General features: G+C 45.1%; 1 protein-coding gene across 1 annotated transcript in view; it reads left to right on the forward strand.

The window, feature by feature from the left end:
* The first annotated feature begins 11,619 nt into the window (after window positions 1–11,619).
* The window catches only part of DCLK3 (doublecortin like kinase 3), a 30,391-nt gene continuing 25,212 nt past the window's right edge, over window positions 11,620–16,798 (forward strand). The window contains exon 1 of the mRNA XM_074150278.1: window positions 11,620–11,761. Within this exon, the coding sequence (XP_074006379.1) occupies window positions 11,692–11,761 (70 nt within the window). The 5' untranslated portion in view covers window positions 11,620–11,691. The remainder of the gene's footprint in view (window positions 11,762–16,798) is intronic.

The raw sequence follows: 16,798 nt of genomic DNA on the forward strand, positions 1-16,798 counted from the left end.
TCTAACCAGGGCTCGCAGAAGTTATTGGTGTGGCACCAGTTGTCCTGAGCATGCAGAAAAGGAACAGCTGGTGACTGTTTTTATACACCATCTTCCCCTAAATGTTAGAGGGTACTTTGCAATGTAATATTATTATTTATACTTCAGTAATACCAAGAGGTCCTAGCTGAAAGCGGAGCCTGAAGGTACTATTTTTTGTATCTACATTCTGTAGGAGATAATCCTCTCCCTAGTTCCCCTCTCTGACTTTCCCCCAAAATACCACAGCTAATTAGGCAAAGACTGGAAGAGGAAAGACAGGTGCCACAAAATGAGGCGACTTGCACCTGGTTCCAGAGCAGATCAATGTCTGAGCTGAGAATAGAGCTCAGTCTCCTGCCTCCCCATTAGAATCTCTTCCCCGGACTCCCCTGCTGCATCGCAAGGTCCCAAATAAAGTGTTGCATTTTTAATACGGCGTTATGAAACTCAAAGTTTTAAGAAAACAGTATAAATACTTAATAAATATAGTCAACTGTGCAACACACTTGAAATACACTCTGTCTTGGGATATGGCTGAGCAGTATTTATTCACTTTTATGTAAGGTTGTTAAAATCCTTGTGGAGACAAGGGGGGAAAGAAAAAGTGGGGGGAAGTAATTTATTTCAAGGATTCTGCTTCATCACATGCTTTTCAGACACTTGTGAATTGTCATGCTGCTGTGACCTCTCCTGAGAATTATATTCTCATTAAAGATATTTGTGTTTACATTGTCTTTAGTGTAAATGTGTGAGTGCTCCATGCATTTACCATGCACAGGCTTGTCTCGTCTCTTGGCCTTGTCAAAGTGATACAATATTTTTCCTCACCACATTTTTTTTTTTTCGTGAATATAATTTTCTCTCTTGTAGGACTTTTCTTTCTTTGTTACTGACTTGGATCACAAATGGTCTTTATTTCCCTATTCTTCTGAACTAAATAGCTAAATGCAGGTTCCTGTGGATATGAAAGGGGTTGTGAGTCATACAAACAAAAATATGTTAACTTCTCCTTGTGTGGGTTGTAAATCCATTAGAAACATTCTTATTCCATGTGGTTCAACTTTGTCCTTTTTTTTCCTATTATAACTGACAAACCATGATTATTTAAAGTGTAATTTTGGACCCAGCTCATCAGACTGTTGGACCCGTTTGTCACAATGCGTTTGTAGAACCCCAGGTGCAAAGATACACCACTTTGCATCATCGCCTCTCAGTATTGCTGTATTATGATGACAATGGATTAAATAACTGGGATTGCAAGGCAATCTTTTGGGGGTTAGGGGAATACAAGTGAAGGTAAGTTACACACTCTGAATTCTCCTCCCCACTGGGTACAAAGCAACAAATTACCTCCTGTTGCAGGGGCTTTTATATTGCTGTAGAGAGGTCTGGCTCTTTTCAGCTCTCATGAGGATGCCGTAAGGGCAGGCTGGTCCCATAACAGAATCATAGAATCACAGAATCTTAGTGGTTGGAAGGGACCTTTGAGATCATCGAGTCCAACCACATTAAAAAAAAACAAAAAAACAAAAAAACCCACACAAACAAACAAAAAAACACAACACAAAACCAAACAAACAACAACCCCCCCCAAAAAAAGAAAAAAAAAAAAGCACCCACCAACTAAACCCCACACCCACAACCTCACACACAACACCCCACCACAAACCAACAATCCCAGGCACTAGAGCATGCCCTGAAGAGCCACGTCTACACGTTTCTTAAATACCTCCAGGGATGGTGACTCCACCACCTCCCTGGGCAGGCTGTTCCAGTGCTTGACCACTCTTTCAGTAAAGTAATTCTTCCCAATATCTAATCTAAACCTCCCTTGCCGCAGCTTCATACCATTTCCTCTGGTCCTGTCGTTATTCCCTTGGGAGAAGAGTCCAACCCCCGCCTCTCTACAGTTTCCTTTCAGGTAGTTGTAGAGGGCAATGAGGTCTCCCCTCAGCCTCCTCTTCTCCAAACTAAACATGCCCAGTTCCCTCAGCCTCTCCTCACAGGACTTGTTCTCCAGACCCCTCAACAGCTTGGTGGCTCTCCTCTGGACACGCTCCAGCACTTCAATGTCTTTCCTGTAGTGAGGGGCCCAAAACTGAACACAGTACTCGAGGTGAGGCCTCACCAGTGCCGAGTACAGAGGCACGATGACTTCCCTGCTCCTGCTGGCCACGCTATTCCTGATACAAGCCAGGATGCCGTTGGCCTTCTTGGCCACCTGGGCACACTGCTGGCTCATGTTAAGCCGGCTGTCCACTAACACTCCCAGGTCCTTTTCTGCTGGGCAGCTTTCCAGCCACTCTTCCCCAAGCCTGTAGCATTGCTTGGGGTTGTTGTGGCCGAAATGCAGAACCTGGCACTTGGCCTTATTAAACCTCATCCCATTGGCCTTGGCCCATTGGTCCAACCTGTCCAGGTCCCTCTGTAGAGCCTGCCGACCCTCAAGCAGGTCAACACTCCCACCTAGCTTGGTGTCATCCGCAAACTTACTGAGGGTGCACTCAATCCCCTTATCTAGATCATCAATGAAGATATTGAACAAGACTGGCCCCAAAACTGAGCCCTGAGGGACACCACTGATGACTGGCCGCCAACCAGATTTTGCTCCATTAATCACAGCTCGCTGGGCATGGCCATCCAGCCAGTTTTTTATCCAGCGGAGGGTACACTTGTCTATGCCATGATTCTCCAGTTTCTCCAGGAGAATGCCATGAGGGACGGTGTCGAAGGCCTTACTAAAGTCCAGGTAGACAACATCCACAGCCTTCCCCTCATCGAGAAAGCGGGTCACATGGTCATAGAAAGAGATCAAGTTGGTCAGGCAGGACCTCCCTCTCATAAACCCATGCTGGCTGGCCCTGATCCCTTGGCTGCCCTGCACGTGCCTTGAGAGCTCACTCGGGATGATCCTCTCCATGATATTTCCCGGTACTGAGGTCAGGCTGACAGGCCTGTAGTTTCCAGGATCCTCCTTCCGGCCCTTCTTGTAGATGGGCGTCACATTGGCCACCCTCCAGTCATCTGGCACCTCTCCTGTTGACCAGGATTGTTGATAAATAATGGAGAGAGGCTTGGTGAGCTCTCCTGCCAGCTCCCTGAGAACCTTTGGGTGAACCTGGCTTCCCAGATGGTTTAACCTGCTTAATGTGATTGCTGAGGAGTCCCGCTGAGGTCTGTGTCCACGAGGTCACTCCCCGTGTAGACTTACCCCATGAATTCTCCTCGGGGAGGGGTGGGGAAATGCTGAATCTCTGTGTGCCTGAGTTGCCTCCATGTCATGCGTGCTTCTTATGGAGAGCCTGAGAAGCCACTAGAGACTCCTCCATGATTGGCACTGCAAAAGCATGGGGAAGCAACAAGTTCTGTCCTGGGGAAGAAAGGGAAAAGCGGTATCACGAACAAGCAGAAAACAATGGTGATAGTGCCCTGTTTGTTGCCTGAATTTTAACTGCAGTGGAAAGTATTCAAGAGTGAGGAGGAAAATATGGATTCCTTATCCATCTTTCCTAAGAATCATAAGCCTTATTACTTAGACTGGACTTTGTGCCTGAGACAGTTTGCAAGTATTCTTAATGAAGGCACAGAAGATGGGATGTTTCTTACCATGATGCAAAAGCCCACATTTCGTAGCATTTGGGAGGTTTCTCAAACCAAATCTGCAGTTTTCAAATTCTTGCTTTTCCCTCCAACCATAAGCCAGGGCATTGTTTATGTGACAAGTCCTTATTTCAAAATATAAGCTTAAATTTAACTAAGAATTAATTTAAGAAAGTTCTGCAGCCGTATTACGCAGAAGACTGCAGTATCTCAGTAAGTCCCTCCCTTTTGCATATACGAACACAGCAGGCTGTGGCCACATTTCACAAAGATGCACAGAGCTTGGGCAATTTGAGTCCCGTCCATCTACTCCTGGAAACAGAAATACTTTCCCTGTTCCAGCTTTTTCATTCAATATGGAAGTGAGGAAGAATTGCATTTACTCATCAAGCCCAGCTGCTGAACATGGGGAGAGAAACATATATTATCCATCATTACCTGAAGGGGTGCCCAGAAAGCCAGTGATGCCTCTTTTGCTTTGTCAGAAGCAGCTGCTTTCTTCTGGTGGTCAGGCATGTTCATCACTACTGACCTGTGTTAGATTAAATGACCTCGAGAGATGGTGCCAGGCTGGCACTGTTATTTCTGGTTTACTGATCTGTTTTTCCCATCTGTCTTTATTTTTCTGGTAGTATTCCACGTCTACAATAAGAATATAGACATGACTAGTAAGAAGAACCTGGCTGCTTCCAAACACAATGAATTGTGTTATTTAAAAAATGTATCTGTCCAAACACTGTCTCACGCTGTTTGCAGCTAAATTTTCTGTTCGTAGAACCATAGAACGGTTTGGCTTGGAAGGGACCTTAAAGATCATAGAGTTCCAACCCTCCTGCCGTGGGCAGGGACACCTCCCACCAGACCAGGTTGCTCAAAGCCTCATCCAGCCTGGCCTGAACAGCTCTGTTGCCTGAGCTTTTAGTGGCAATGAAAATTGTGCCTCCCATAAGCTAAGGTTCCTCTTCACTTTACACAAGGGCATGAAATAAGCTGATATGTAGCAAGTAGAGGTATTCATAGCAGGGAAAATGTTCAAAACTTCCAAGTGAGGAAGGGAGCGTATTTTTAAAGCTATGCTGTCAGCCACAGAATCTGGCTTCTTAAAAATCTTATGTGTGTACGTAGGTGTCTAAGTACCTAGAGTACTTTCAAGAAATGCATCCAGCATCAAATGTTGTAATAATAATGGTAAATATTGAGGCTCAGAAAGTCAGGCAGTTTGGGTTCTGTTTCCATTTCTATTTCCGTAACTTGCTATTTGACCCTCATTGAGTCTCTTTGTGCCTCAATGTTCTCACTTCTAATATCCATTTAAGATAATGAAATAAAGATGATGGAGAAGAACTGTTCTTCTCCAGCTCTAGGTTTTGATCAGATCACCTATTAATGAAGATCCTATGTGCCTTACATCGCTGTGTGAGATTTCACTGAATGTTGATGAGCTTTGAGATACTGGAATGAAAGGCATTATTAGTATATGTCTCCCTTGAGAAGTGTCTTCATGATGAACATGCCTTTCTGTGAGTCCTCCTAGAAGGCAGGAGTCATAGAATCATCGAATGGTTCGGGTTGGAAGGGACCTTAAAGATCATCCAGTTCCAACCCCCCTGCCCTGGGCAGGGACACCTCCCACCAGACCAGGTTGCTCAAAGCCCCATCCAGCCTGAACACCAGGATGGGGCATCCACAGCTTCTCTGGGCAACCTGGGCCAGTGCTTCACCACCCTCACAGCAAAGAATTTTTCTAGTATCTAACCTAAATCTCCCCTCTTTCAATTTAAAACCATTACCCCTCGTCCTATGGCTCCACTCCCTGATAAAGAGTCCCTCCCCATCTCTCCTGTAGCCCCTTCAGGTACTGGAAGACCATTATAAGGTCTCCCCTGAGTCTTCTCTTCTCCAGGCTGCACAACCCCCAACTGTCTCAGCCTCTCAAAGGAGGTGCTCCAGCCCTCTCATCATTTTCGTGGCCCTCCATTGGACCTGTTCCAACAGGTCCATGTCCTTCCTGTGTTGGGGACTCCAAAGCCGGACACAGTACTCATAATCCTGTATGTATTAGTTTAGCAGAGGTAAAGTACGGATCCGGGATGTCAGGTGGTCACAATTTCTACTCATTTGATACCAATGAGTCTCTCTTAAAATAATACATTAAGAGTTTCTAAAACAAGTAATTGAGAATTATCGCACATCATCAAAATGTTGCCATTTATAAGACACCTATTATCAATACCCTTTTCCATTGCAGCTTCTAATTATCTGAATTTGACACTGATTAAGTATATTCATGACTTAGAAACTGAAATAAGGCAGTGTGTTAGAGAAAGATAACACAGCTTAGTTTAGTAAGTGCTTTTTTTTTTTTATCTAAGTACGCCCTTTAAACAAAAAGTTAATTCTGGAAAGAAGTAAGGAATCATGTTCGTTATCATTACTCTTGGTTAGCTAATAAGAAGTTGCCAGAGTCCGGTTTTTGCTTTGAGTATCTGTTGCTTGGCTGACCGAGGCTCAGGAAGTTTTGGATCCTGACCTTTTTTTCTTGATCTTGTGAATTGTTCAGGGCTGTTGCTGTGTAAATGACTGTAGTATCACTGTTCTGGCAAAATGATCCATTGCCTTGGTTCCACCCAGGTATTAGGACCTGGTTTCTGTTGGGAGCTATTTTCTTCATTTCATTTAACATAACCTAAAGAGTAGCATGGATGTGAATTCTTTGATTTTTTTTTTTTTTTTAAATTTATTTTTGAGAGTGTGGCATTTGTGGTTTGAATAATGCCTGTCGTCTTTGTTATTTTACTGATGGCTTTTGATTTCTTATTGAGGAGGTCTGAAATTTTGCTTCTAGAGTTCTAACAGCAACTGTCTGTTAGCTGCTGTCACCTATATTCAGATTGATTCCTTCATATTTTTCCCCTGGTATTTCATATGCTCAAGCCATAGAACATGAGATAAAAATGTGGTTTGGAGAGAGCACTCTCGTGTTTAGTCCTCTGTAAAGGTCAGTTTTTTTGTCTTTATTTTTATATTAAATGCATTGGGTTTCTTTTTTAAAAGGGAGTCATATTACTGCTGTCTTATTTACAATATAGATATTTTTGCAAATATGAAATCATCCCTGTTAGTTCTGCCAGCGGCAGCAGTGTCGGGATGCCTGTCACACATGTCTGTATTTCAAGCTCTGTGTCAGAGAGAGTTCCTCTACCCTACATGATGCGACACAGTAGAACATGCCCCAAAGCAGCCATCGGCTCCTGGGTGTTGGGAATATCCCAGCACCATGGGGTATCCAGATTGGCCTGAAAAGGATATGCACATTTTCCTTTATAGACTAAGGACAGATTATGTTATAGCGCTGGGCTTCAAGACTTCAAACCTAATTTGCCTCCTCAAGGACTATTAGCGAGCTGGAAAGCGAGTGTGTACGAATGACTTTCGCATACAAATGACGCGCTAACACTTTTATTATTGCAATCACATTATGAAACTGCTACTTTTATGCTGATTTCTTCAATATTCTCGATGAGATTTCTGGACATTAGGAGGACAACTCTCATCAGACTTTGTGCATAAACTGATTAAGCTTAAAGTAGCTTTTTTTTTTTTTTCTTGTCAGCAGGCAATCATCATGTCTTTTAACTTACCTAAAACAAATAGAGGCAAATAAATGTATATAGTGCAGTTGTTCCTCTGCTCTTGCTACTTTTTCCTCACTTGATATGGTGTGTACAAGTGATTTATCATTATCAAAAAATATGTGTTATGATATCAGAAAGGATGATCGTATCTGTGGTGCAACTTAATAGATCCACCATGAAAAAATGTGGATTTTATTTAAAGGCAGTCTCCGAGCATGATCATCTAGAGAGAATAATTCCTCAAGAGGATCAGTAGGATCTTTTGTTTTACAGATCTCCTTTAATTTAAGTACAGCCCTTGAAACAGAGCAGGTGCCAGCAGAATCCTGGGTCTCAAGGGAGGGGAAAAGGGAGGGAAAGAGCAGGTGATTTCAAAGGTAGAAGGAAATAACTGAATTTAGGACAAGGTCAAAAGAAAGCAGGATTTTTTCTTAAAAGAGACAAGAGTGTACCAGCATAGCTGTTGTCAGTCATAAGCATACGTAGATACTACGTATGACCTGGGTGTGCAACACATGGAGATGTGTGTTTGACAGCTTTCTGCTAATTAGTCATTAGCCTGCAATTTTGGTCTGTGAAATGAAGCATTCTTACAGGTTAAAAGGCTGTTGTTAAGAAGCAAATCTTATGGTTCTGGTTTGTGCTTATTAAGAAATAGTAAGGAAGTTGCAGACGGTTTAGTAGAGGTCTGGGATGGTTGAGATCACCGGCTGGTTAAAAAGTAGATTAAAGGCAAATCAGCTTCGCTGCCTGTTGAAGAGAGAGGTGACAAAGTTCCAGAGGCAAGTAGGAATGAGATGTCTTCGTAAGCTTGTTTTCACTCATCTGTTTTTCATTCTACAGTAAGTGATGTGAGTACTACTAATTTAGTGTTGACTTTTGAGTCACGTTACATTCCTATTTCAGAAACCAGCTGCAGGGAGTAATACCAGATAATTAAGATTGATCCTTAGCTCTTCTAAGGATTTTGCATCAATAGACAGCAAATCCCTCTAACTGGTGTCATTACCCACGTTTTACAGGTGGAAAAGGTCACACATAGAAATGTGGAATAACCTGATGGAGGAGTCGCAGAGCCAGGAACCGAACACAGTCCCTGAATTCTTAAGACTGTGTTAAGTCATTGAGATGCCAAGAACAGCGGAAATGAGTTGTAGCATTGTTTGAAGAACCATCTCAATAGCAGAACACACCTCCTATTGACTTTAGTGAAGCCCAGATTTCACATGGGCATGGAGTGTAACAGAAAAGGCAGCCTGTTACACCACACGAGTTGCATAGGTGAAAAAACAACTGAAGAGCAACATTTTAGTTATGCTCCTCCAAGCAGTTCTAATCCTGAGGGGCTTTTATTTGAAAATAGCTTCAATACTCAGGGCAAACGGATAACGATGACTGTACAATTAACAAGCTCTAGACAACAGGGTAAGGCAAAATTAAGAAAATACGGAGTTAAGAGAGTTTTTGAGATTTTTAAACAATCTGGAAAATTTCAAACAGAAGTGAAACTATGCTAAATTTTTAGATAGCAACTTGCTAACTTGGTATTATGTGTTGCAGGTTTTGACAACCTGGGTTTTGACTAGTTTACATGACAGCTTTTGTCTATTGTCTATGCTTTTTGTCTATTTGTCTATATGTCTATTTTACATTGTTTTCCTTCACCAGGTAGTTTAACAAAACATAAATGCTCTGTGTCAAAGAGCCAGAAAAGATATTTGAGCTTTCTGTCCACGTCTAGACTCAACTCCTAAAGAGCACAGTGAAATAAATTTTAGGATAAATTTTCATCAAGATCTACATTTACACAGGTGTTTTTGTCAGACTGTGTTGCCTCAAAAATTGTGAAATACTCCAGAAGCAAAATCATAGAAGGTAAGTTAGTTAAACGGGGCAAGCGGACAAATCTATCAGTAAATGACAGAAATCAGAGTATAAGGGACATGTTAAGCATCTTCTGCTTTGTCCTGTTCATACAGTTTAAGGCCAGAATGATGGAACGCTAAGCCTTTTAGTTTGACCTACTATAGATCCCTGGCCACTAAATTTTATCCAATTATACCTGTGGTAAGACCAACTACTTCTGTTGGGATACAGTATATTTTCCACAGGAGACATCATGTTTTACTTGGAGATTTCCACAGAAGAAAACATACCTTTCGTCTGTAATTTGTGCCAATAATTACTCAGTCCCATTGATAACATTTCTAATTTGAATTTGTCCAACTTCAGCTTCCAGACAGGGACTCTCTATTCTTCTTTTCCTCTACGAGATTAAAGGGCCTTTTAATTCCTGCTGTTTGCCCCTATGAAAGTATGTACCTGCTGTTGTCAAATTGCGTCTCCTTCTTAGTATGGTAAGTGGTCTGTCTCCTTTTTGTACAATCCCTAAATCAGCTTTGTGGCTCATCACTTTGTTCCCACATGTTTTCCAAACATGCCTGTACGACTACGTGTGCCGGACGCGTGACCAGCATCTCATGGGCAGCCTGGATGCTGCCGCATGGGGAGATGAAATTAACTCCTTGCTCCTCCCTCACCTTCTCATACTTCACAAAGATGTTGGGCAACCAGTTTGTCATGTGCCCAATACAATTGATTTACACCCTTTAGCACTTGTCCTTTTTTATTTTTTTTCTTAATCCAAGCCAAATCAAATGACTTACCAAGCCTACGTAGCGTGTAAGAGGGCTACAACAAAAATGTCTGCACTCATGAGTGGGCTTGTTGCTGCACCTGGCCACCTGCCACCCAGCGAACGGCCCTGCCGCATAGCTAATTCCCGTCTGGGAGGGAACGGGGACTTAGAATCATAGAATTGTCCAGGTTGGAAGGGACCTTCAGATCATCTAGTCCAACCATCAACCTAACTCTGATAAAAAAACCATCACTAAACCATGTCTCTAAGCACTATGTCAACCCGGCTTTTAAATACCTCCAGGGATGGGGCCTCAACCACTGCCCTGGGCAGCCCAGTCCAATGTGCAATAACCCCTTCTGTGGAAACATTTCTCCTAATATCCAATCTGAACCTCCCCTGGCGCAACTTGAGGCCATTTCCTCTTGTCCCATGGCCTGGGACTTGGGAGAAGAGACCGACCCCCCCTGGCTACACCCTCCTTTCAGGGAGTTGGAGAGAGTGAGAAGGTCTCCCCTCAGCCTCCTTGTCTCCAGGCTGAACACCCCCAGCTCCCTCAGCCTCTCCTCACAAGACTTGTTCTCCAGACCCCTCACCAGCTCTGTTGCCCTTCTCTGGACCCGCTCCAGCCCCTTAATGTCTTTTTTTGTGGGAAGGGGCCCAAAACTGGACACAGCCCTCGAGGTGGGGCCTCACCAGTGCCCAGTACAGGGGGACCATCACCTCCCGAGTCCTACTCACCACGCTGTTCCTGACACAGGCCAGGATGCCATTGGCCTTCTTGGCCACCTGGGCACACTGCTGGCTCATCTTCAGCCCACAGTCGATGAACACCCCCAGGTCCTTTTCTGCCAGGCAGCTCCAGCCACTCTGCCCCAAGCCTGGAGCGCTGCAGGGGGTTGGTGTGACCCAAGTGCAGGACTTCGTACTTGGACTTCTCGGTGGCTTGGGCTGAGCATGATGTTTGGGCTCAGAGCTGACAGGAGATGGGCCTGTGGGAAAGGAGCCCTGGTGAGGCCCCATCTGGAGCAGTGTGTCCAGTTCTGGGCCCCCCAGTTCCAGAAGGACAGGGAACTGCTGGAGAGGGTCCAGCGGAGGGCTATAAAGATGATCAAAGGAATCGAGCACCTCTCTTAGGAGGAAAGGCTGAGAGACCTGGGTCTGTTTAACCTGGAGAAGACTGAGAGGGGACCTCATCAATGCTTATAAGCATATAAAAGAGTGGGTGTGAAGAGGATGGAGTCAGACTCTTCTCAGTGGTGGCTGGTGACAGGACAAGGGGCAACGGACACAAGCTGGAACACAGGAAATCTGGTCTCAACGTGAGGAAAAACCTCTTCCCTTTGAGGGTGGCAGAGGCCTGGAAGAGGCTGCCCAGAGAGGTGGTGGAGTCTCCATCTTTGGAGACATTCCAAACCCGCCTGGACACGTCCCTGTGCAACCTGCTCTGGGTGGACCTGCTTTGGCAGGGGGGTTGGACTAGATGATTTCCAGAGGCCCCTTCCAACCCCTACCGTTCTGTGACTCTGTGACAGGCGGGGGGCGGGCGGCCGCCTGAGGGAGATGGCGGCGGGGAGGCGCCGTCCGGCGGGGCTGCCCCGGGCGGGCGGGCCGCTCCCTCACCCGCCTGCGCCGGTGTGACCGTTGGTGTGACCGTTCCGCGGCGGCGGCGCCGCCTCCCCGCCGGGTCCCCTCCTTCTGCCCTCGCTGCCGGGAGGCGGCGCGGAGAAGACGGCGGTTGCGGGCAGCCCCCGGCCCGAGCTCCAACCGGATCGAACCCAGCCGAGCCGCCGCGCCATGCCGGCCGCCGCCCCGCCGCCCCTCCACCCCGCGGCGGGCTCCTGCTGTCCCTACGGCCACTGCGCGGGTGAGTGCCCCCTTCCTTCCCTCCAGCCCTTTGGGGGCAGCCCCCGAGCCTCACCGCCGCTCCCCGTGCCCGGCAGGGTGGGCGGCTGAGGGAGTCATTTGGTGGCGGGGGGTGGGCGTGAGGAGAGCTCCGGCAGCGAAACTTCCTCCCCGGGTCCTCGGCGTGTCCGTGGGGTTGCGATCAGGGTTGTTTTTTTTTTTTTTTTGGGGGGGGGGAGCTTTTGGGCTTGAAATGGGGGCTAGAGAGGGGACGGAGGAAGGAGCGGTTCCCGCTTGGCGATGGGGTTGGGGCGAGGGCTTTGGGCGGGGGAAGGAAGGCTCGTAAACAAGGGGAATCCCCCAAGGTACGAAGTTGGGGTGATCATTCCACAGTCCTCCTTCAATTACTTGTATTTTTCATTAAAGAGAGACCCCCCCAAATACCCCACACCTCTCCCCTGCTTTGTATCGTAGTGGAAACTAATGAAGTTATGGGGCTCTGAGCAACCTGCTCTACTGGGAGGTGTCCCCGTCCATGGGAGGGGGGCTGGAACTCGATGATCTTTAAGGTCCCTTTCCAGCTATTCTGTCATTCTGTGAAGTCGGATTCATTGCACAGGCTTTGGGAAGGGGAACAAGAGGCTACTACCACACGGAGAGAAAAGTCTGTGCCGCTTCCCGCAGGGGTGCTGGGGGGGTCAGGCTGCCTGCCTTCCCGTTCCCCAGGCTGAGGGACCACCTCAGCAGCCTGTTCCTCTACAGGAACGAGCTTCGGAGTCCGAATGTGCAGTCTGCGTTGACTGTTGTGAAAGGCACGGATGGTGTCGTCTGCACTGCAATAAAAATCGGAAGATGAGAAGTGACTCGCGCTCTTAATAGTCGAGTGTTGAGTCTCGTTCGCTTGTGGGCTGCTCACAGAGCACCGATTGCTCTACAAGCAAGGGAACAGCACACGACCCTAAAGGTTTTAAGCTATCGCACAGCTTTATGTTAAAATACACTTAAGGATGGTGAATTTTCCCTCGGCTGGGGAGTTACTGTGGCTGGAGCTATGCAGGTGACGGGCACGGGCTCGGAGGGTGGGGAGGGCTGTTTTGTCAGGTGAGGATGCTGAGACATGTGGTAGCCAAACTGGGGAAGAATGCCGGTTGTGCCCTTGTTACCCCTGACTTCTGTAGTGATCTTGGTTACGTTTATTCCTATTTAATAACAGAACAGATATTTAAAGGAAAACTATTCTGTAACTTTTCGCTGCGCGGCGTTATTTTCTGGCTTCCTCGGGGGACACGCAGTACACAGTGTCAGCAGGACTGGATGGGCCACTGGTTTGAGCTAATGGAACAGGTTTTTAGGTTGTGAGACAGTGTCTGGAAGCAACCCCATAAACCAAAACTTTTGCTGCACCGTGTACTGAAAGGTTTCCCTTTTCAAAAAAAAACAACCCAACCCTTGCATCAGTATAACAAAATTCTGGCTTTTTCCTCCCAGCATTTAGACTGCAAATGATACTGTGTGAGGAGATAATCTAAGAGTTTATCACCAAAGCTGGTAGTTCATCACATATGCTTTTGCTACTAGCTTTATATAGAATTGAAAATTTACATATATGCATGTTTGCCTGCCAGTTTGCCTTCCCACCTCCTTGTCTCTATTTTCTTTAGCCCACCCCTTTTTCCTCTTGGTGCTTCTTGTGGTTTTTATGTGGTCTGAATGCAGTTTTGACTCTTTGAAATGTTAAGAACCAGCACAGAGCCCCAAAACAGCAAGTGGAACCAAGCTGACAAAACATATTACAGCTACTTTAAGTAGTAGAAGTGCAGTTATTGTAGCAACTCGGTCTTGCTCTTCTGAAACGGTGGCTGCATTTTATATCTCAGGAAGCCGACCTGTGGCTCTCTGGATGAAAACAATCCTGCAAAGTTAGAGTCTCTTTCTTACAGTGTAACGGGTGTAGATCTCCTGAAATGGCATGACTCTTTCTATGGAAAATTTTGTAGGATGTTAGGATCACATCAGCTGAGAGCTAGCTTTTGGTAAATCTTCATCTGTGGTTCATTAACCTGAATTGGTTAATTGGACTTAAAACTGTCAGCAAGAATAAGATAACTTGAATTTAATTCAAGATATTGGCAGCTGTTCAATCCTCTGAATTCGAGCTGTGCTAAAGTTACCTTGTCTTTATTGGGCTTTTTTAGACTCCATTAATTACCTTGGACACGCTACCCTGAGTTTTGAAAGTATCTTTAGCTGGTAGTGTCACTATATGCTTTGTATCTGTCTGCACTGCTGCTTTTTCTAGTCATATTCTGCAGAGCTTCACAATTTTGGCATCTGCGGGACTTTCAGCATGTGGTGACTAAGGGAAGTTGTGTGGGATTCATTTCCCCATTTCTAAGATGACTTAGCTTACTTTGTTTTCTGCAGAAACATCTATAGTTTTGTAGAAATCAGGGAAGCTGGTGGTCCTTCCTTCTTTTCCAGCAGCTCTAGGGTGAATTGACTTGGCTTCTGTTACTGCTTTTCCTCTTTTCCTTTGACTTGATGATTCCTAAACATTTAACAACATTTGAAATCAGCATTATATAGATTTTCTTGTAAATACCAGCATCAGAACATCATGGTGACTTTAGCAGCCTCAGATCTGATCCAGGTCTTACTGAAGGTAATGTGAATCTTTTAATGAGCTTCAGTGCAACATGGATCAGAGCTGAAAAAGTAGTACTTGAAAGAGGTGAATGTGATGCTTCTCTTCTTAGCAGTATACTCTTTTCTAGGTTTCTCTCATTTTCAGGGTACTGGGGTCTGTCCGAGTGTTCACCTGATACTGAAAACAATGAGAAAAAGGAGGGAGAGCTACTGCCTCATTTGGTTCTCATGTAAATTTGGAGTTTTGGTAATGCAAAGTGTTCATCTCAGTTTGCCCTCACTGCAAATGAGAGACAGGCACGTTTACCATCCTCCCTTTGTCGCTAGAGTAGTTTACTCAGTCTAATTATTGTAAGAATGCAAAACAATTATTTATGTTGTGTATTTTTAGAGGAAGCTCTCGGTAATCATTCTGAAAACACCAGCTCCCACTCAGTATTTCTAGCCGGTGCAGATACTCCAATTTCTTAGTTTTCTTGTCACCTCAAATAATGTAGTTAATGGAAATGCTGAGAAATGTCTGGTGGCGTGAAAATCCTGATCTTTCTGCTTGTCATCGTGCTTTTAAGTCTAATTAGCACTGGCTTAAGAGTTTTCCCCGAGAAACCCATTTTCTTTTCTAAGTTCTGCAAAACAACTTATTTTGCAATGTTGACTTGAATATATAAGTCTCTTCTGAAAAAGTGGTCCTGTAATAACAGGGTTGGGAATTCTACATTTATATGCGAGCTAACCTCTCTTAAATAAGCTAAATTTGCAAAGAAAACTTTTGGGTAATTGCCCCTTTTGCAAACCAGATGGAGAATTAGACTCTGGCTGGGTCTTTCCTTTAGTTATGCAACAAAGTTATTGGTAATAAAGGATCTGGAAGGCTAATTAAACCCTCAGTGACACCTCTGCAAGCTCTCTTATTTTCACTGGGTTTGTTCAGTTGCAACCGATTAGTCATCAAGTTGAGATTTAGGAAGCGATGCAAATGAAATCTCCCACAAGAAGAACCAAAATCCCGATCCTTTGACTGAAGCAACATTGGCTAACAGGATTAAAAAGCAATGAAAGCTTACTTTGTGATGAAACATGAATAATTAATTTGAAATGTATGGTAGTTCAGGAGTCAAGAGCATCAACGTGAAAGTGAAACTCCCTGTACGCTGAGCCTTGAGAAACACACGGAGAGCTTTGCCAGATGGATCCCGGCAAATATTGCAGTTGTGTAAGATGTTTTTGTTTCCCTCTGTCACTTCTGTCCCTCTCCTGAAAGATTCTTGATGGAAGGTCCTGGAGTCCAGAGCTCACTTCCTTGGTTACTGGTGCAGACCCAAAAGCTGTCAAAGTGCAGAAAGCAGCAATGGTTGTTCCCAATAAAATACACAGCCTGTCATCTTTGAAAGAAATGAAATAAATGAGCAGTTTCATAATATTCTTTTTTTGGTTTTATGCAGGGTAACAACTTAAACTGAGCCTCACACCTCCAAAGGCTCTGAATCATTTCACGTGCAGTCTTACATTTCACTTAGACTTTACAGATTATGCATCTGTATACTTCTTTAAAGGGCTTTCTTTATGCGCGCTTTTTAATTTGCTACCCTTAAAATGTCAGCAAGAAGGTAGTGAAAGTGGGGTTCTGCTCTTAAAAAAGAAAAAAAAAAAGTAAAAAAATGATGGCACTTGTGACTCATTACCAGACTACATGAAATTTTTACCTTCATCTGCTGCTCTGGGGGTGATTCAGCTCAGTTTAACACTAACACATGGCAATAGCCATCTGTGTTTGCTGTAAATATTTTAATTTTTAATTACAAATGGCTTGATTTAGAAAATCTTAAGCTGTACAGTGGGGTGGCTGTGGGCCTGCAGGGGAAGGAGGTGAGTGCCTGGGAAGGTAACTTTTGCCCAACCACTGCAGCCAGGTCAGAAAAGGGAGCGTAACACTGAGAGAGCAGACCAGGCTGCTCTGTCCTGGGGAAAGCTGGACAGGAGAGGGCCAGGGGAGGCTGCACAGGGGCTCTGAGCATTTAGTGAAGGAGAAGGGAGGGGGACTGAAAAAAAAAAAAAAAAAAAAAAAAAAGGCAAGGAAAACCCTGTGTTAATGTTCTTCGAGGAAAAAGAAGGAAGGGTGGCTGCTAAATGTCATTTATCCCTTGCGGTTCTCGTACAGTAAATATGGTCACGTGTTGATGCATGCTCAACCTCCTACATGCATTTCACAGCAGGATGGCACCCACACTGGGGCTGGGGGTAACACAGAGGCATCAGCCGTCCCCAGAATGGAAAAATCCAGAGCTCATGTAGCCATCGGGAAGGATCCAGGGGACCCTCAGGCTTCCTCCTTCAGCTGAAGTCCAGCCAGCTGCAAGGCTTTCCACCCAGGCTGTCATCCAGACAGTCCTTCCCATTTTAGGAATGCCTTTGC

This window comes from Numenius arquata, chromosome 7 (assembly GCF_964106895.1).
Source record: "Numenius arquata chromosome 7, bNumArq3.hap1.1, whole genome shotgun sequence".
NCBI classification, from domain to species: Eukaryota; Metazoa; Chordata; class Aves; order Charadriiformes; family Scolopacidae; genus Numenius; species Numenius arquata.